This window comes from Diabrotica virgifera, chromosome 8, assembly GCF_917563875.1.
Source record: "Diabrotica virgifera virgifera chromosome 8, PGI_DIABVI_V3a".
NCBI classification, from domain to species: domain Eukaryota; kingdom Metazoa; phylum Arthropoda; class Insecta; order Coleoptera; family Chrysomelidae; genus Diabrotica; species Diabrotica virgifera.
In genome coordinates, this window is record NC_065450.1 from 133,494,762 (window position 1) to 133,514,752 (window position 19,991).

General features: G+C 35.7%; 1 protein-coding gene across 2 annotated transcripts in view; it reads left to right on the forward strand.

Annotated features, from left to right (window-relative positions):
- Nucleotides 1-19,991, forward strand: part of LOC126889483 (prostasin-like) — an 89,067-nt gene that overhangs the window by 42,169 nt on the left and 26,907 nt on the right. The window contains exon 2 of one of the 2 annotated variants that reach the window (XM_050657819.1): nucleotides 6,026-6,159. The exons of the other annotated variant lie outside the window; for it this stretch is intronic. Coding sequence (XP_050513776.1) covers nucleotides 6,026-6,159 — 134 coding nt within the window. The remainder of the gene's footprint in view (nucleotides 1-6,025; nucleotides 6,160-19,991) is intronic. 2 annotated transcript variants of the gene reach the window in all.

The following is a 19,991-nucleotide window of genomic DNA, read 5'->3' on the forward strand; positions in this document are numbered from 1 at the left end:
GTTATTTCTTCTTCCTCTGTCGTATTTGTTATGGTATCCTCTTCGGTATTGCTGTTGTCCTCTCCTATTTTTATAATTGGTCCTATAATTGAACACTCTTCCCTGTGTGTTCTCCTCTGTCGTATCAATCGATAAAAATTTAGATACTACTTCCTGCGGTGTTGTGAAATTACCTGCCTCCAGTATTAACTTAGCTCTATCCGTATTAACATTTCGTTTCATTGTTGCTACGACTGTTTCCGTTGTGTATTTTTTCGCTAGCTCCAATGGCATTCCTTCCGCTATGTATGCTACCTTCAACTGTTCCGCTAATTCCTCTACTTCGGATGCGTACACTGCTGCATCTTTGTTTCCTTGCCTTTTCTTTGCTAACTTGTCTATTATCGTTTTCGGATTGTCGCCTCTTAATTCCTTCTTCAGTGCCGCTGCTATAAGCGGGATCGTATCCTCTGTGGTTATCAGGTTTCTAGCCTTATTAGTCAATCTTGTTTTTCTTAATGTTATCGCTGTTTCTTCATGCCCTTCTGCTATTTTTCCAAGTAACTCTAATGCGTCTAAAAATGGTTGTAATTTCCCTGCGCTTCCATCAAACTCGTTGGGCAATACCTTGCTTGCAATATTCAAAAATTCGTTGATTGTCAGAGCCATGTTTAATATTTTTATATCTTGTTTTATGTCGCTTTTTCCCTCTTTTATTTCCTCGTCAATTTTCTCCTCTATCTCCTCGTCACTTTTTTTCCTCTTCTACTTCTTCGTCGCTTTGTTCTTCCTCTATTTCCTTGTCGATTGGTTGGTGTATTGAATTTGGAACTACTGTTCTTAAGTTTACAGCTTGAAATGAGCGTATAACTTTGTCTCTTATTTTTCCGAAATATTTGTTGCACGCTTCTCTTTGTTTGTCCGATAGCGCTTCCCAATTTTTCTTCGTTAAATGTGTGAATTTGTTATACAATTTAATTAGCTGTGTCGTTACTTCTTCTTGTATATCCTTAGATTTAGGTACTTTCTTCTTCAAGACCCTTCTACTTTGTCTTGTTACTTCTTGCGTAATCTCCTCAATTATTTTGATGAAGTCTTCCCAAGTAACTTTGTTGCTACTCATTTATTCATAATTTTCCTTATTCCTGTACCCGTAACGAACGCATAAATTTGACAGTCTTACGAGGTATAGTAAATGTATATGTATGTAAAATAATATGTCAAAAATAGTAAAGATATAGTAAATTGCCATAAAAAATCATTACCGTACACATGGCCTACTTTGCCCAGCAAATTTCAGTTTTATTTAAATATTTCTTTTCTTAGCACATATAAATAAATACAAAAATTATTTTGAGAACTCTCGAAATATTAACCGAGAATGTTCTTATCATTTTTTATAAAAATCTGTAACACAGCCGAGAAAAAAAAAATAAATACAAGGTGGGCAAAGTTGCCCCGGAAAAGTTCAACATTGCCCACCTATTTTAAATTCACTGTAGGGCAAAATTAAAACGTAATAGGACTACTTTGCCCATAGCATACGTTTTAATTTGTCTACTAATCCCACGATATACGTTTTTAATTTTATTTTTTAATAAAAACTAGAAGAAAAAGCTCTATTTTTCAGAGTTTTCTTTAATTTAAAAAATTTAAAATTAGAAAAAAAAATTATTACACTTTTATTAAAAAAAACACGACAAACTATAACTGAAAAATCTTAAATTTTCTTTAAAAGAAAAATATCCTCTTCTACTTTTGGAAGGTTCCTTTCATATTTTTATAATGTCTTCAAAATTGACGTCCGATATGTCTAATATGTTTGGATAAAAAAAAACCATTTATATTTTTTCTTAAAATTTTTACGGTGCAGTATGTAATGTCGTCGTTTATTACTACTATAATTCCGATGAAATGTTTAACGGTTTTTTTTTGTAAGAAATTGGACCACCACAAAAGTACCAATTTTTAGATTATTTCCATCTACTTACTTCGATATTTTCATCAGACTCGATATTCTCAACCATTTCATCCTGCTCTTCTTGATGTAATTCATCTGCCTCCCCACCAATATCATCGTCTCTGTTAGTCATCTCCATTTCTTCTGCTAAATTTTCGTTGTCACTCGTCTCCATCTCTATTTCTTCTTCTAAATCCTCGTTCCCACTTCCCTCCTGATTCTGACCAATTTCTTCAAATTGAACTGATTGACCGGGTTCAGTATTAAGCAACTTTCATTTTTGTTTTTTAATGGTATTCCCTTTCTTTTTTTGTTGTAAAAAAATTTAATAATGCATTATAAATTTCAGAACTTACTCTTTTGGCAAATCTCTCATCTGGCATCTTTTTTAGCACTTCATGTGGGCCAAAGGGACAAATTCTAGTTGCACGAAATGAACTTTCAAGATTTTTTTGAAAATTTGGTTCAATCACGTCTATTAGTTTTGTTAGCAACTGAGGAAAGATGGTTTTTTCAACTGAATTTAAGTTAGGTTGACTAGTTTTTAAATCAGTAAGGATCTTTTTCCAGGCTCTTTTTAAAGGCCGGAAAAATCCAACATCAAGTGGTTGTGTAAGCCCTGTAGAATTAGGTGGCAAAAATACAAACCTTATATTTGCCCTTTGACAAGCCCTTATTATCTCAATATTCAAATGTGAGGACATGTTGTCCCTAATCAAAACCTTTGTGCTGTTATCCCGTTTTGACCAAGGTAAAACAACTTTAAAAAACCGGTCTTGGAAAGTTGATGCATCAAGGAGCACCATTTTCTGCACTTGCAACATCCACTAAATGACGTTCTTCTATTTTAGTGAGTGTAAGGGGACGGCCAATGGAGGAAACATGCGTTCGTTTAATTTTATTCAGAATAGTTCGGCGTGGCACCTTAAAACGTTATTCTCCTGACGGGAACTTAAACCTCCTCTCACTGCTTCCACAGCTTGTTCAAGCATGGTTTCAGAGTAGTTTACATACTGCCTTGCTCCCAATTTTTTTCTGCTTTTTCTTGGCATTTTGATTGGTCCTTGAATGAAAAAAAAAAAACAATTAGGTAAATACTGACATGCTGTTTTACGTAAAAATTAATACTTTGTGGCGTTAAACTCAAAAGCACACTTCCGTTCCTTTTAAGTGCCTCTAAAACATTTTATATAAAAAAATAAAAAATTAAAAATTAAAGACAAATGACAGGACAACATTGCCCACTTGGATTTTATTTTATAAAGAAGAAACATGTAATCCCTGATAAACGTTTCATCTCAAATGCAGTTAAAACAATACTAAATAAGACGTATAAACAAATATTTAGTTAATATTCCTACTGGTGTATACCCAGCAGTGCTTAGCTTTTACCCTAAAAAAACTACAAACACGTGTTCAAATTTCTTACCTTACTACAAGCATTACACTTCACTCACACAGGTTAGATTACACTGTCTTGATTTATGCATGTTTCTTAGTGCGCGAGTAAACGTCTGTGGTACTTTGTTATGTTGCCAAGTATTTTTTTTTGCAAATATTATAACCCTTACAGTGGGCAAAGTTGAACCCACTGGGCAAAGTAGGCCATGTTTACGGTATATCAATCAATATAAATCACCATTAAAAAGCAGTAGACCAATAAAAATGTAATAAAAATCAGTAGGTCAAATAATAAATGGATAAAAGTCAATAAAGATAAAATATATGTTGGTAAATATATAAAAATCAAATAAAAATTGTATCATTGCGTCCTATAATAACTAATATCAGGGTTAAAAAAAATTCCTTATAATACCAATAAGGTAATTAAAAATAGAATAGTTAAATAAAAATAGGTAAAACTTAAAAGGTTATGTGCATCTTAAATTACAATTACGTTAATATTACTTTATACTTTATACTTTATATTATACGAATCAGGACTAATATCATAAAATACTTAATTATTATACGAATCAGAAAATACCATAAAAATGGCTAATATGGACTTACCACTTTTACACGTCTGTGTTCGTATCACCAAAAAGTCCTCGCTGCACGTTCCATAGCATTGTCCATTGTCCATTGTCCACACGAAGTTCCATCTCCATACCATAATCATCTCCGTCTCGGTCCTGATATCTCCATCCTTTTTATGTGGGCACACTTCTGCTATCTAGGGTGGTTGAGGTGCAAGAACATTGACGTGTTTTCCCATTTCTCGTACTAGACTGCTAGTTCTGGGTTCTTCCCTGGTCTTGGATCGCCATATGGTGGCTCCTGGCTTCTGAGCCACCTTAGATAATTAGAGGTTGGTTACCCCCGACCATAAGGGTTGATGTAGTAAATAACTCTCACAGTTAATACATTTATTTATACGTGGAGTAATTAACGGTAAGTAGCTGGTGGTATATTATTTGCTTAATGTGATGTTACTCGCTGGAATCTCAACTACTAATTGATTTATCTGTTCCCCATGAAGGTATAATTAATGGTCGATTGTTTTGTTTTATGTTTTGGTAAGCAAAAGTGAGAGTGATTCAAAATGCTGACTGCTAACAAACATACATTGATTATTATTGCAACTTGACCTTGTATCAAATACTAGCATGTATCGATGTGGTAATCTAGGTTAATCGTATTTATTAAAAACAAACATATTTGTTTTTACCACGGGCATTTAATTATTAAAGAGTTTGTCTTAAGAAGATGTTTACTGAGATGCTGTGTATCCCAACACAAGGTGAATACCAACATGGATTCAGAGAAGGTAAGTCAACAATAGACGCAATACACATTGTAACGCAAATCGCCGAAAAAAGTTACGAGTACGGAATAGATCTCCATATACTGTTTATTGACTACAAGCAATCCTTTGACCGTGTAATAAGGGAGGAGCTAATTAATGATATGAACCAACTAGGCATTCAAAAAAACTAATAAGTCTCACGAAAATGACGATGAAGGAATCCAAGGCACGAACCTTAACAAGGGAAGGCCCGTCAGATGAAGTACAAATGTAGGTAGGTGTCATACAGGGAGACTCCCTGTCAACAACATTATTTAACATTGCCATAGAGGGTGCAGTAAGAGCAGCCAAAATTAGGGGTACTATTATCGAATCTTCAGCCCAACTGATAGCGTATGCAGACGATATTGCACTGGTTAATAGAGATTTAAAAACCATGCAAAATATAATATTAATACTAGATAAAGAAGCAAAGAAGAGAGGGCTAGTAATAAATCAAAGCAAAACGAAATATCTCAAGTGCTCAAGAGAGAATACGAACATCGAGAAAGAAATTAAGCTTGGTGCGTATACATTTGAAAGAGTACACCGTTTCAAATACTTGGGAGTGATGGTGAATGGCAGAAATGATAGAGTGGATGAAATAAATGAACGCATCCTAGTGGGCAATAAAGCCTACTGGAACTACCAAAAATTCTTGAAAGAAAAACACATTAGTAAGAAAACCAAATTAAAAATTTACAAGACTGCAATCAGGCTAGTGATCGCCTATGGTGCAGAGACGATGTGCCTAACACAAAAAGATGAAATGAGGTTAGAAATCTTAGAGAGAAAGATAATTCGACGAATAATGGGACCGGTGAGGATAAGTGTAGGTGAATTTAGAAGATTAACAAATGAAGAAATTAAAGAAGTCATCCAGCGTGAAGACATAATCAAGTTCGTGAAGGCGCAAAGGCTCAGGTGGCTGGGACACACAGAAAGAGCTAACCCAGACTCTACGCTAAAGCGAATAACTGGCTGGAAAGCAACAATAGGGAGACCAAGGGAAGACCCAAAACAAGATGGAGAGATCAAGTCCTAGGAGATATAAAGAAGCTGAGAATCTACAATTGGAAGGAGCGTTGTAAGGACCGGAAAGAATGGAGGAAAATTGTAGACAGGACCAAGTCACACATGCTGCTATAATAATAAAAGACAACAGCGGACTGACTGATTCTCCGCAACAAATGAATCAGAGAGCCCAAAAGGCGGCGAACACTCCGCCAGGAGTGAGTAAGCCATGATGATGATGATGAATTCAACATAAATTTAATATATTTTATTTCTTAAAATAGGTACAACAAAAGCCCAGAGTACATCGGGAGTAATAAATGGACAGTATTATCTATGTCTTCCAACAGGAACAGCTTGTCCTACAAGTGGCAGCGGTACAATAGATCCTAGAATTGTAACACCTACAGGAACAGTAGTAAGTTATTATTTATTACGAGCACAATTATGTTACAATAATTATTCAATTCTTAACACCATCTTGCTGTATTCCCGTCATCCTTTGCCAAACCTCTCTGTCCAAGGTATCATCTTCTTGTAAATTAAGTTGCGGTCATACATCGATTTCCTAACTCTCTCATTTCACGACCAGTCTACCCAGCTTTCTTCTACCTGGTGGTCTCCACTGAAATATTTGGTTGGGCTTTAATAGGTGTCCAAACCATTTCAATGATCTTTCTATTCTTTCTACTAGCGTTTCGTCAGCGTTCATTCTTGTTCTTACTTCTTCGTTAATTTTCCTTTCCCCTCTTGAAATTCTTGCACCACTTCTTATATAGTCCATTTCTACGGCTAGTAGCCTGCTTTTAAGATCTACGTTGAGAGTCCATACTTTCGAGACATAACTAGGGGTCGACAAGACAAGGAATCTTGTCTTGACAACAAATTATTGTCTTGTCTTGAGAAAAAATCAAGAAATTTTATAAAATCTTGTCTTGACGATTTGTTGACATCTTATTTCTTGTCTTGACTCAAGAAATTTCAAGATCTTGAAGTTTCTTGATTACCCAATCCGGTGATTTCCCGGGGACCTTTTTATTGCGTTACGTGCTAACACGGCCTCCACTGCCACGGGGAGAGCCCCCGATCTGAGTTTGTTTCCTGACGAACACAAAATTGATGTGTAGTTACATGCTTAAAATAGTAGGTCTGGATCCCGCGTATGAAAAAAAATTGATTAATAGCAACCTGAAAATTTGTTAATAGCTTAAGGGTGTCTAGTCGGATAAACTTTGATATATGGGAACACTGGAACAGGGGCAGTTTTAATTGTGAAACAGATTAAAAATTTGGAACGGCCATACCACGAAAACGGCACAATTATTTTGTCCGACAGAACAGACTTAAACTCACCGAACAGAGATTAAACTCTCATGCAAAAATCAGACTGCTATTTTTTATCAAATGGACGTTTTAATGAGTGGAACATGTAGAACATGTCAAATGACAGGAATTATGACAGGTGATAAATAGCAGTCTGATTTTTGCATGAGAGTTTAATCTCTGTTCGGAGAGTTTAAGTCTATTCTGTCGGACAAAATAAATGTGCCGTTTTCGTGGTCTGACCGTTCCAAATTTTTAACCGGTTCCACAATTAAAACTGCCCTTGTTCCAGTGTTCCCATATATCAAGGTTTATTGGACTAGACACCCTTAAGATACTAAAAAATTTTCAGCTTGCTATTAATCAACTTTTTTTTTCATACGCGGGATCCAGACTTATAAGCATTTTGTATGTTTTGCACATATTGTAAACTTAGCTGTCCAGGATTTCATAAAAATTGTTGAACCAAATCGAAACAGTCTAGACATCGAAAAGGATTTTGATTATTAGAAGGATGAGATCGAAGTAGAAAATTATATAAATGATACTGCTTTTGATTTCAACCCTCCTATAAATAAAATTAAATACCTTGTCAAAAAAAATCAAAAACTCAGTGCAAATGCAACTTAAACTTAACAGTGCTTCTTCTTCTTCTGGTTTCTATCCGTTTTGGATGTTGGAAATCATATTGGCAATTATAACCTTGCTCGCTGCCGCTCGAAACAGTTCCATTGAGGTTTTCTTAAACCATGTTCTCAAATTCCGCAGCCATGATCTTCTCCTTTTACCGGGTCCTCGCTTGCTTTTGACTTTACCTTGCAATATGGACTGCAACAGGGAGTAATGGTGCTAATTTCTCATAACGTGTCCCAGATACTGCAATTTTATGCGTTTGATGGTAAACACAATCTCCGGTTCCTTCTTCATTCTTCCTAGGGCTATACCAAAATTAGATGTGCCTACAAGATGGCATTCAACTTTCGAAATGCTAACATGGGGTTTAAGTGTAAAACATGCTTTAACTATATTTTGCGGCAATATATACAATCTAAATAATTGCAAAATATTATTTCAAAATTTCTTGTTTCCTTGACAAGAAATCTTGGTATTGACATAAAATTTCTTGTCTTGTCTTGAAATCTAAAATTACTTATTGTCTTGATCTTGCCTTGAAATCAAGACAAAATCAAGACAAGATCTTGAAAATTTCAAGAAGTTGGCGATCCCTAGACATAACACAATACCAACTCCACTATTGCTCTGACGACTCTTTTTTTGTTTTTATTAGAAATATTCTTATCCCTCCAAAATGAATTCAAGTTTCCCACAATTTGCCTACCTTTTCGGATTCTCTGCTCACCCCAATCCGGTCTTGTCAAACAATTAAAATATCAGTAGTAAGTTAAACATTTATTTCAAATTAATAACCAACCGCAGAGAATTAGCTAAGATTTTGCTAATTTTGAAGAAGATTATGTCATTAATCGAGGTCGCTCTTCGTTTACTTTTGTTAGCTTTGGTCTCCACTTATCCGCCCCGACGTGTAACATCAACGACTAAATTTTTAATTTAATAGATGGCTATCGATCTGTAAGATCGTGACCGGGTGAGTCTCCTGTCAAATTTGCTCAAACAAGCGACAATTATATCGAACAGGAGGTGTAATATCCTTATTTTAATTTTTAGAATTCTTTCGCTTTTGAAAACGATTTCGTGGGAGGAAATTGAAATGTTAACTCTGTGGATTACTTGTCTCTTCTTGGAGTATTCTATTCTTATTCCTCGTCTTGACTTCGTCTTATTCTAGTATGGCTATTTTGACTTTGTTGCCTGCTTCCCTAAAAATTCCGGTAGAGTTCAAGTTAACCCATTTTCGTATGTTATGGAAGCAAGGTATTCTTCTTTTTCATGCACATTACCTTGAAGTATGATCCAAAGCAGTGTATCCCAAATGCAAGAACAAGACGAGACTTAGACAGTCTTAGTCTTGGTATTGGTCTTGGTCTTGGTATGGCGCTCTCGGTCTAGGTCTTGGTCTTGGCCTTGCAATAAGAGTCTTGCAAGTCTCGCAGTTACCCATTATCCTATTGCTATATTTATTAAACGTTACTTTAGATCTTAGAACAGCGCAACAGAGTAGGTACATTTTAAGCTTGAATTAACATAGCCATAGAAGACAAACCAAATTAATAAATCTGTAAACAACTGACACCGGGTGGGGTTTAAACCCATGATTTAAGCGATCCGTGCCTCTGCTCTAACTAACTGAGCTATCTACCATGTCCCATGGGAGTCAGTATGTTTCTTAATAAACGTTTGCATTTAATAAGCACATGTGCTAAAACATGGTTGAAACACAAAAGAAATAGTATATTGTACAACAAGTGAGAAAAAAGACATATATTTCACGAGCGCAGAAGTCACGGGGCGAGGGCCGCAAATCAAGCGAGGGAGAAATATGTCATTTTCTCATATGTTGTACACTGTAGTTTTTCTATGAATGCGGTTTTGTCAAGAGTTCAAACTTCAAAATTAAATAATTTAGGTGCTTTTAGGTGTATTATATGCATAAATTGAAATACAATACATATACATGTAGGTATTTAATATTCTTAAAATTGATATACGTTATTTATTTAAAATTCTAATTAACAGTTATTTTTGAACAGTTTTTTAAGGTTATTCCTGGTAAGTTTTGCCTCAACACATTTTTTGACAAGTTGCACATTGTATAGCATCTATAGAAAATAGTGTATTGTACAACAAGTGAGAAAAAAGATAGTTTTCACGAGCGCAGAAGTTGGTTGGCACGAGGCGAGGGCTGCAAATTAAGCGAGGGAGAAATAGGTTATTTTATCATGTGTTGTACACTGTACTTTTTCTGTGGATGCGGTTTTGTCCAGAGATCAAACTTCAAAATTAAATAATTTACGGGCTTTTAGGTATATTATATGCATAAATTGAAATAAAATACATATCGTGGGCATACTGCAAAAACTGACCAAGTCAAATATTGTGCTTTCGAGATAATTGATATTGAATATTCTGTAATTTTATTTGAATTTTTTTTTAAATCATTTTAAAAGGATATGTATTTTTTCTTTCCAGTTATTAAATGGTTGAAGTTAGTGATTCTAAGTAGCTCTAAAAATCGCATTAACCTTTTTGTTTTTCGAAAAAAAAAAATGACTTGGTCACTTTTTGATGTAGAAATTTGCTTAAATATAAATCATGGTCACAAAAAGATGATTATTTATCAATAATAAATCACAAAGAAAATACTTTTAATTTTATTTATTTACAGTGTAAGGCTGAAGTTTAAAATAATTTTTAATAAAATTTTTAGGACTATCTAGTATTATTTTGTGCACTTAACTCAATTTACAATATTTTGTCACTTGTACCCCTTAGCATCTAATCCCCTTAATTGCGTTTGTATTGTGCATGTTACCATGGAAACGACGATCATAGCATGGAAGACCGTAGGAGAACCCGTGAGAAAAAATATTTCTCACTGCAATGGCCGACTTTTCTCACTGTGTAAGGAATTGTTCGTTTTGAATGTATGTAGGTATGTAGTGAGAGAAGTTGCACATTGTATAGCATCCATAGAAAAACAAATAATAACATAAACTTGACTGTAATCAAAAATCAATTTGAGATGCATGACTTATTTCGAACAATTTTTCAAATTTGCTTTTAAGTCTTTTAGATGTATAACTCCAGCTCTCGTTACTCCGACTAGAACTATTTGAAACTTCATCACTCTTGTTAAATTGTAAACTTATCACTCAGAGAACAACCAGAATGAGATCAAAAAAAATTATTACGTTAGACTCGAAGGAAAGTCGTTACGTATATACAGGGTGAGGCAGATAACTGGCCTATTAGAAATATCTCGAGAACTAAAGGCAACAGAATCATGAAAATTGGAATAAAGGGGTTTTGAAGGATGATCTATTAAATGAAAATATTTTCATCTCTTTGCAACTTCCGGTTATACCGGAAGTTGCTTATAACTTCGTTTTTTTAAATGGGACACCCTGTATATTTTTACATTTTTGGATTCTCTTCGATGTCTTCTTTCTTAAAATATAAGGTTTTGTAATATTATACAGGGTATTTTAAAAGATAATTACGTTTTTTTTATTTATTTCGTAGCAACATTCACACCCTGTAGAATTGTAGTAGTTTGACATCTAAAACTCTACTTACGTTCAAATGATTTTTAATGTACTCTACTATTGTTAAGAATCATTAGTATAGCTAAATTTTCAATTTTAGTATACAGGGTTGGTCGAAACTCGGAATGAGTATTTTCTGAGTTTTCTTAAATAGAACACCCTGTATTTTAGTATTGTAATGAAATGATATTTTATGGTACTTTTTTATTTCTTAAGCATTCCCTATACCTAACTGCTTTAATTTGTGAGTTATTGGTGATTCAAGCTAAACATTAATTGCAACAAAAAATACGTAAAATTTTATTAGGTTGGCCGTGAAAATACTCAATCCCAAATAATTTTTCCGAAATAAATACATATTAATCCAGACTGGTCCTTAAAATTACCAATAATGGTTTAGCTATCGAAATACCTTCTTAGTTAAGATTGTTGGTGCGATTAACAATTAAGCACAAATTAAAGCAGTTAGGTATAGGGAATGCTTAAGAAATAAAAAAGTACCATAAAATATCATTTCATTACAATACTATAATACAGGGTGTTCCATTTAAGAAAACTCAGAAAATACTCATTCCGAGTTTCGACCAACCCTGTATACTAAAATTAAAAATTTAGCTATACTAATGATTCTTAACAATAGTAGAGTATATTAAAAATCATTTGAACGTAAGGGTCTAGGACGTTTCATCGCCGCCGTTTCGATGCCGCCACTTCGATGCCGATGCCAGCCGATTCATTAATTGGCTATCTGATATATTTCCGAATTTTCGACAGTTACAATTATTAGTTATTTTTAGTATTAATTAGGAATTCTAGGAAATGCGAGATATGACGGCGATGAAATGGAGTGGCGATGAACCGGCGGCATCGAAACGGCCGGCGATGAACCGGCGGCATCGAAACGTCCCATTCCGGAACGTAAGTAGAGTTTTAGATGTCAAACTACTACAATTCTACAGGGTGTGACTATTGCTACGAAATTAATAAAAAAACGTAATTATCTTTTAAAATACCCTGTATAATAATACAAAACCTTATATTTTAAGAAAGAAGACATCGAAGAGAATTCAGAAATGTAAAAATATACAGGGTGTCCCATTTAAAAAAACGAAGTTATAAGCAACTTCCGGTCTAACCGGAAGTTGCAAAGAGATGAAAATATTTTCATTTAATAGATCATCCTTCAAAATCCCCTTATTCCAATTTTCATGATTCTGTTGCCTTTAGTTCTCGAGATATTTCCAATAGGCCAGTTATCTGCCTCACCCTGTATACAGGGTGCAGGGTATCCTGAAACTCTACCGACAAACGAAGACAAGACATTCCTCAGATAATTTTAAGGAAATTTAACCCAATTTAGCTCTTTGAAGATGACTTCTTGTAATTAGTTTTTCTTAAATACCTCCAAAAGGCTTCTATTTAGAAGGACGAAAATTGGTGAGCATATTTGTCTTCCAGAGATAAATCAATTATATCCATTGCGAATTTCTAGTACCGGTCATAGGCGTCAGTTTGGGGTAGGGCAACGGTTATTTTATGGCATAACTTTTTTGTCTGTAACTTTTAAGTATTTTTAATACTGGATTATTAAATTGTGAGATATTCTAGTACTGAAAGGTACTCTTGCTTTAAGTCCGTAGGACACACCGTTTTCTAGAAAAATCAATTTTAAAATTTTTCGTTTTTTGAATTTGAAAAAAATAATTGAAAAAAAAAATAAAAAACGGTATGTTTTACCAACTGCAACCAAGCAAGCAATTTGATTCAACCCGACCTGTGGGAGATGTCCACCCTTTCGAAAAAAGTACATTCGGGTGTAACAAATTCATTGGGGCGAGGTGTTTTAACCCGAGTTTAAAAACAGGGATCACCCCACCTCGCTCCAATGCCCCAGGCCATCCCTTTCCCCCCCATAGCACGCTGATGCGCGATGGGGGCACAACTATCGTAGCCAAATTCTCTTCACAATGGAATCCTGGGTAATAAGATTCCAATGTGGTGCCTAATCGAATGCAAAAACTAGGCCAGCGTGATGCGCTCTATGCCTTTATCTTCTTACTTACTTATCCGCGGAACTAAAATTGCTTGCTTGGGCCCCAAGTCATTGTACCAAGCCCCACTGAGCTCGGTCCAATGGCTTGGAACTCAAGAATTTTATGATTTTTTTGTTTTTATGATTTTTTTTGGTGGCTTACGCCTTTTTTATGGTTTTTTTGTTTGTATGCTGGTTTTACCTGATCGTCTGTCTGGTATCTTGGATGACTTCTTGGACTACCTTGGTCACTATGTTGGTGACTAGTCTGACCAGGTAGTCTTCGTCTGGGAGGATCGCTGTGGTGGCTTGTTGGTTATTGGCTTGTGTGGCTTTGGCATAGGAGACTCCGGTTACCTGTTGTCGTCTGTTGGTCTGTTGTTGTGGCCTCTGTTGTGGTGGTCTGTTCCAGGTTGGACATCTTGGGCATCCTCTGTAGCTTGCGGGATGGCTTCCGTGACATTTGGCGCAGGTTGCCTTTGTTTCTCTGGGTCTTCTACATTGCTTCGAGGGATAATCTTTTCATTTCACACATCTGGGTTCTTTGTGGCATGCGTTCTGTGCGTGGTGAAAGCTCTGGCAGTTGAAGCACTGCGTTGGCCCTTTCGCTTTTCGTAGGTCTTCTACCTCTACCTTCATGTGGCACAGATTGGTGATCAGCTTAGCCTTTTCTACGTCCTCACGATTCAGAGTCAGTACGAACATCGGTAGTTTCCTTTTGGGGCCGGCTCTTGTGGTCATATTCTTAGCTGCTTGGCAGACTATTTGGTGTTGCGCTTCCATCTCTTCTTGGATTTCCTCCTTGGTGGTGTTTGAGGGCAATCCCCTTAAAACCACTTTGGGTTTTTTATCCTCTTCTACTGGGAAGGCTACCCATTGTAGCCTCTTGTCTTTGTGTGCCTCTGCGTATTCTTCTATTACCCTCACCATTTTCTTATAATCTTCCAGGCTTTTCGTCTGGATGAGTGTTTCTTTACCGCTCCTGGAGATTTTGTTTGTCGTGTAGACTTTTAGTCTTTGGGCTATGATGAGGATAGCCCCTGTCTCATTTACGCTCTGTAATTTAATTACAGGCGGCTTTCTGTGAGGTGTTGCCTGTTGTTCGGGCAACACGGTGGTTTCTTCGTTTGTTTCCATATCCTCTGTCTCTGAATCGCCTCAAGGCAGGCGTCTCACCATCTGTGTTTTGCTCTGGGGGGGGGGGCTGGCTTGCTGGTTTTCGTGACAATGGTGGGAAGTTTTCTTTGTCTTCGGCTTTTTAGCCGGCGGTGGCTTTTCGGTCGCTGGGTTGTTTTTTTGTTTCTGGCTTTGGTATGGGCTTTGCCTGTTGTTGGCGTTTTATGTCTTCTAGCTTCAGGATTTTCCGAGCTTCTCGCAGCTCTTTGAGCAGTTCGTCCATCTGGCTCGTCATCTTCATCATCGATTCTTGTAGTTCCGCTCTTTCGGCCTTTTGTCGGGCTATTTCTTCGTCCTTTTTCTTCAATTGTTCCGTGAGCTGGTCTTGCATCTTTCTCAAGTCTTCCCTCTCGACCCTTAGTTGCTCGTTTTCGGTCCTCTGCTGGGCTGCCTCTGCTTTTTTTGTATTTAGATGATCTACTGCATTATTTAGTTGTTCTATATCTCGAGAGAAGTCCCAGACTTCTGTCCTCCAAGCCTTTTTCGCTCTTCCTCTCTCTGCTTCGCTTTCCGTGTCCTCGGTGTCCTCTTCGGAGTCTTCCTCGGATTTCATCTCGGTATCTTCTTCGGTTTCCTCTTCGCTTTCATCAGTTTGTTGTTCCTGTAAAAGGCTAAGATCCACTTTTCGTGGATCTTCATGTGTTGGCGGAGTGGCCATAGGGGGGGGGGGTGATCGAGACCTAGCTCGATCAATCGTCTGGGGGGAAGAATCCCTAATTTTGGCGCGAACCTTTTTTTCCGCCGACTGGCCCGACGCCAGTTCGGCTTCAGGGTTGGTTTCCCTACCCCTATCGCGGTTGTTCACGTACCCAGACAGAACTAGGTACGGGATCCACTTGATGTTCTCGTTCTACTGACCTAGGGGCCGGGGCTGCCCGATGTAGATTCCATAGAACTACACCTTGCAGTGTCTACCCTTACGGAGGCACAGTAGAAATCCCGTAGCGGACTCACGTCGAGCCCGCTTTACTTTTTCTGCTAACCGATCTCTAGCTGTGGCGTCTCAGAGAATCCAATAAAATCAAATTCCCTAAGTTTCACCACATCCAGTCGATCGGCCTTTGCCTCTCCTTCTCGCCTCAGAGAGTAAGAAGCGCTCAACTGCTGTCTTGCTTACATTCAAGACTGAACTGAAAAGTTCACAGTCAAGCCACTCCCACTTCCTCGGCTGTTGTCGCTGCTAGTCCGCTCCGCTGCTGGCACGTCTTGTTGCTCCGGTGTCTGGCACCGGACTCTATGTTTTACCAACTTAAAGCAAGAGTAGCTTTTAGTACTAGAATACCTCATAACTTAATAATCTAGTGACAAAAATTCTTAATAATTAAAGACAAAAATGTTATGCTATAAAATAACCAAAATGGACGCATATGACCGGTACTAGAAATTTTCTATTAATGAAATAGATTCATATTTCGAATATAAATAAATATACCAGTTTTTATTTTTCTAAATAGTTTTTTAAAAAAATTTTTTTTAATATTCAAAAAACGAAAAATTTTCAAATCGATTTTTGTAGAAAACGGTGTATCCTATCGGCTTAAAGTTAGAGTACTACAATACCTTATATTTTAATAATTCAGACTCAAAAATGCTTAAAAGTTAAGTTATGTGATAATATAACTGTTGCCCTACCCAAAACGGACGCCTATGACCGGTACTTGAAATTTGCATTGGATGTAATTGATTTATCTCTGGAAGATAGATCTGTTTACCAATTTTCGTTTTTCGAAATAGAAGCGTTCTGGAGATATTTAAGAAAAACTACATAATTACCAGACGCCATCTTCAAATAGCTCTAACTCCTGTAGGAAGCATTTTCAGACTAGATTAATTGGGTTAAATTGTCTTAAAATTATCGGAGGAATCTCCTGTACTCCTGTCTTCGTTTGTCGATAGAGTTTCTGGACACCCTGTATAAGTATATCGTGACTTCGTCACTTTTAATTATTTTGGTATTTTGTTTACACGATAGACAGCATTATCTGTTGTTAATTCGTCTCGTTACTTTTGAATACCCATTAGCCGCGCTCTTTCAGCAAATTTTGCTTAACCGAATGATCTGATCACACACTCAGCAGAAACGATGTTTAGTCTTGGGCAGATAACATTTGGGGTATTTATATTCCTACTAACTAATAAGGAAAAAATTTAATTAATTAGTAGGTGACATATTTTTAAAAAGTTTCGGTACGATATTACTGTTGGCGTCGCAACGCAAGAAGATTACTTGATGATTAGAGGACGGCTATTCTCAAAATCTGGATAATTAATTTCAGAGCGAAGAAGTCGTCAGCTGGGAAGAATGTATAAACTATTTTATTTTTATATTGTAATTATGACCTCAGAATACTTGTCATTTGTGTCATGTTTGTTTTAATTGATATTTGTATTCGCTATGTTCGTTTATGGTATTGTTAGTAATGCGCATAAGTCCAATTTTACAAATTTTTGTTACATATTTTTTAGCGTCTCATAGAGTCTCTAAGCATATACTAGAACTACTACATCTCCTAAAACTCCCTAAAACGACACTCTCTAACACGAATTAACTGCAAGACGCAAAAGTCTTGTAGACTTAGTCTTGTTCTTGCTTAAATCTTGCACGGACAGTCTTGGTCTTGCTAAAATTACGCGATCTTGGTCTTGGTCTTGGCTTGCAAAAACGCAAAAACAATACCAAGACTGCAAGACCAAGACCGATTTTGGGCAAGACAAATCCGAAATAATAAGTGGAACTTCTTTATTTGATGTTTGGGTTTCAGGTTTAAAATTGAATTTAAAATAAAGTATAGGTTAGGTACATTAAATAACTGAATCTTATCTAAGATAAAAATGAAATTACCATAATTGCATAGTATTTTTGACCATGATCCTTTTAACCTTTGAATGCATAATGAAGATTTATGATGAAGGACATACCTATTTTTAATTTTATTTGTGATTCGATTATGCCAGTTTTTAACTATATTGCTAGTCGCATCATACAATTGAAAACAATTTTTTAATAAAAGAAAAATATAAATATTTTACAAATTACGTAACAATATACCAGTCGTTCCGCTCTTGTTGACACTAATGTGTACATCTATCATTATCGCACCTAACTTAATAGGGACCAATTACCCCATGAGCAGACACAGCAATCGAAATGATTAGTTGATCACAGTGGGAGGGCTTTTATACAAATATAAGAAAAGTCTAAGAATAGTTTTTTAATATAATAAAATTAATAAAAAAAATTAAAATAAATCGTTTAATTTTAGAAAAGAGAAGAGTCCTAGATACAAAATTTATTAAAATAATAATAAATATTTATTTAAATCTGAAAACTTTTCGTATTGGAACTTGTTTCTGGTAACATCCTCAATCTCTAACTTTTACAATTTAAAAGACAAGACAAGCCGAATAAAGAAAGCAAAAAGACTTTACAATATGCAGTCACATCCCGCTTTCATTCGTCTAGGAAAAATGGTCGAAAGAAAGTTCCTAGTACTCAAAATCTGAGTAAAAATAAAAGTGAGAAAGACAGTTTATGTCTCTGCGACGATGCACAATCTCCAGACAGCTGTTTCTGTTTTACGACGTCCTCAGTGGAGCTGCGTGCACACCTCTGAAACAAAACGAAACCAAACTGTCTATTTCTATAAAATGATCTCAGATACAAAATTTATTAAAATAATAAATAATTATTATAAACTTACGTGCATAGAAATTGGCCCACTTAAAAATTTGGTCATTTTTGATGTCTCATATTTCCTAAACCTGTTGGCCGATTTAAGTGATTTTTTAAACATGTCTGATTCTTTAACAATACCACTGTAATAATATTGTTGCTGAACAGGTAAATTTTTATTGTATACTATACTGGGTGTATCAATCAAACTGTGTTTTTTTCTCAAAGTTCGCCTCACCCTGTGGAATATTCTACTAGCATTTAAAAAATACTGAAATTAAAATGTAACTATAGCCACAGGTTTTCTTAACATTCTCTGTTTTGACTTATTCGATTATGTCGGATAAAAAAGTTAGTTACTTTAACAACTAGACATGTTCTTCATCAATACACTGTGTTTCTAATGGTAGGGGAGCAAAGTATGCTAAATGTGCAGTCACTCGAGCGCTGTGGAGACATATTGGGTTGTGATAATTAGGTCCTAAAACCAAAAAAAGTTAAGTAAATTTTACATTTTAGTAGGGACTTGCCATTTTTTAATTTAATTTTTCATTTCCAACAATCCTTTTTTCCGATTATAGCGCCATCTATCCATAACTCGAAAAAATGGTTCGAATAAAAGTTGCTTATTTTTACGTAAAGAATCCAAATAAATAATAAAAATTTGGGGCTCCTATTTAAGATTCTAAAGTAACCCCATCCCCACAACTCCGTGAGGGTCGTGTTTGGTACCATTCGATAGATTTTTCAAAAATATAGAATAAGTGTATTTTGCAGTTTTTCGATCTGATTTTGTATTTAAAATTTTAAATTTACCCCCCCTCTCCGTGGGGGTCATGTTTGATATAATTCGATAGATTTTTGAAAAATATCGAACACGTAGTTTTTAGTTTTTCGATTTGACGTTCATTTCGCGAAATATTCTTTTTTTTTGTGAAACTTTTTGACTCACCATTTCCTTACACCCCGCTCAAATCGTCAGATTTTTTAAATATACACTCTTTTGCATGTACTTAATTTACCTTATCTTAATCTGACAATTTCGAGTATTTTTAAGGATAGATTTTTTTCGGGCCCCCCTTCACGAACTCCCCTGTGTTAAGAGCCAATATATGGTAGAGGTACATCAGCAGGGTACCAGGTTTCTCCCCATATGATAATCTGACGCGCTGAGTAACTGCAAAAATCCCCGTTTGGGCTCCCCTACCATAAATAAGTGTGACAAACTTTAAGGGGTAATTCTGCAGAAAAAAAAATGACAGTAGGCTTGATAAACGTATGTACGCAAATGTTTCGTTTCCGAGATGCGGAATGTTGACTTTTTTCTTACAAACTGACTATTTATTTATTTCTTTAATACCAGTTGAGATATGAAAATGAAATTTGGTAGGTTTTAAGAGATAGTTATTGTAGATTTTTTGACATAAAATTAAGAATTTTATATTTACAATTAGCGTACATACATGTTTAGTTGTTAAAGTACCTAACTTTTTTATTATCCAACATAATCGAATGAATCAAAAACAAAATGTTAAGAAAACCTGTGGCTATAGTTGGGCTTTAATTTCAATATTTTATAGATGCTAGAATATTCCACAGGGTGATTCGAACTTTGAGAAAAAAACACAGTTTGATTGGTACACACGGTATACAATAAAAATTTACCTATTCAGCAACAATATTATTACAGTGGTATTGTTAAAGAATCAGGCTATAACATGTTCAAAAAATCACTTAAATCGGCCGACAGGTTTAGGAAATATGAGACATCAAAAACGACCAAATTTTTAAGTGGGCCGATTTCTATGCACGTAAGTTTATAAATCTGAAAACGTTTCTTTATTTTCACGAAGGAGATGACA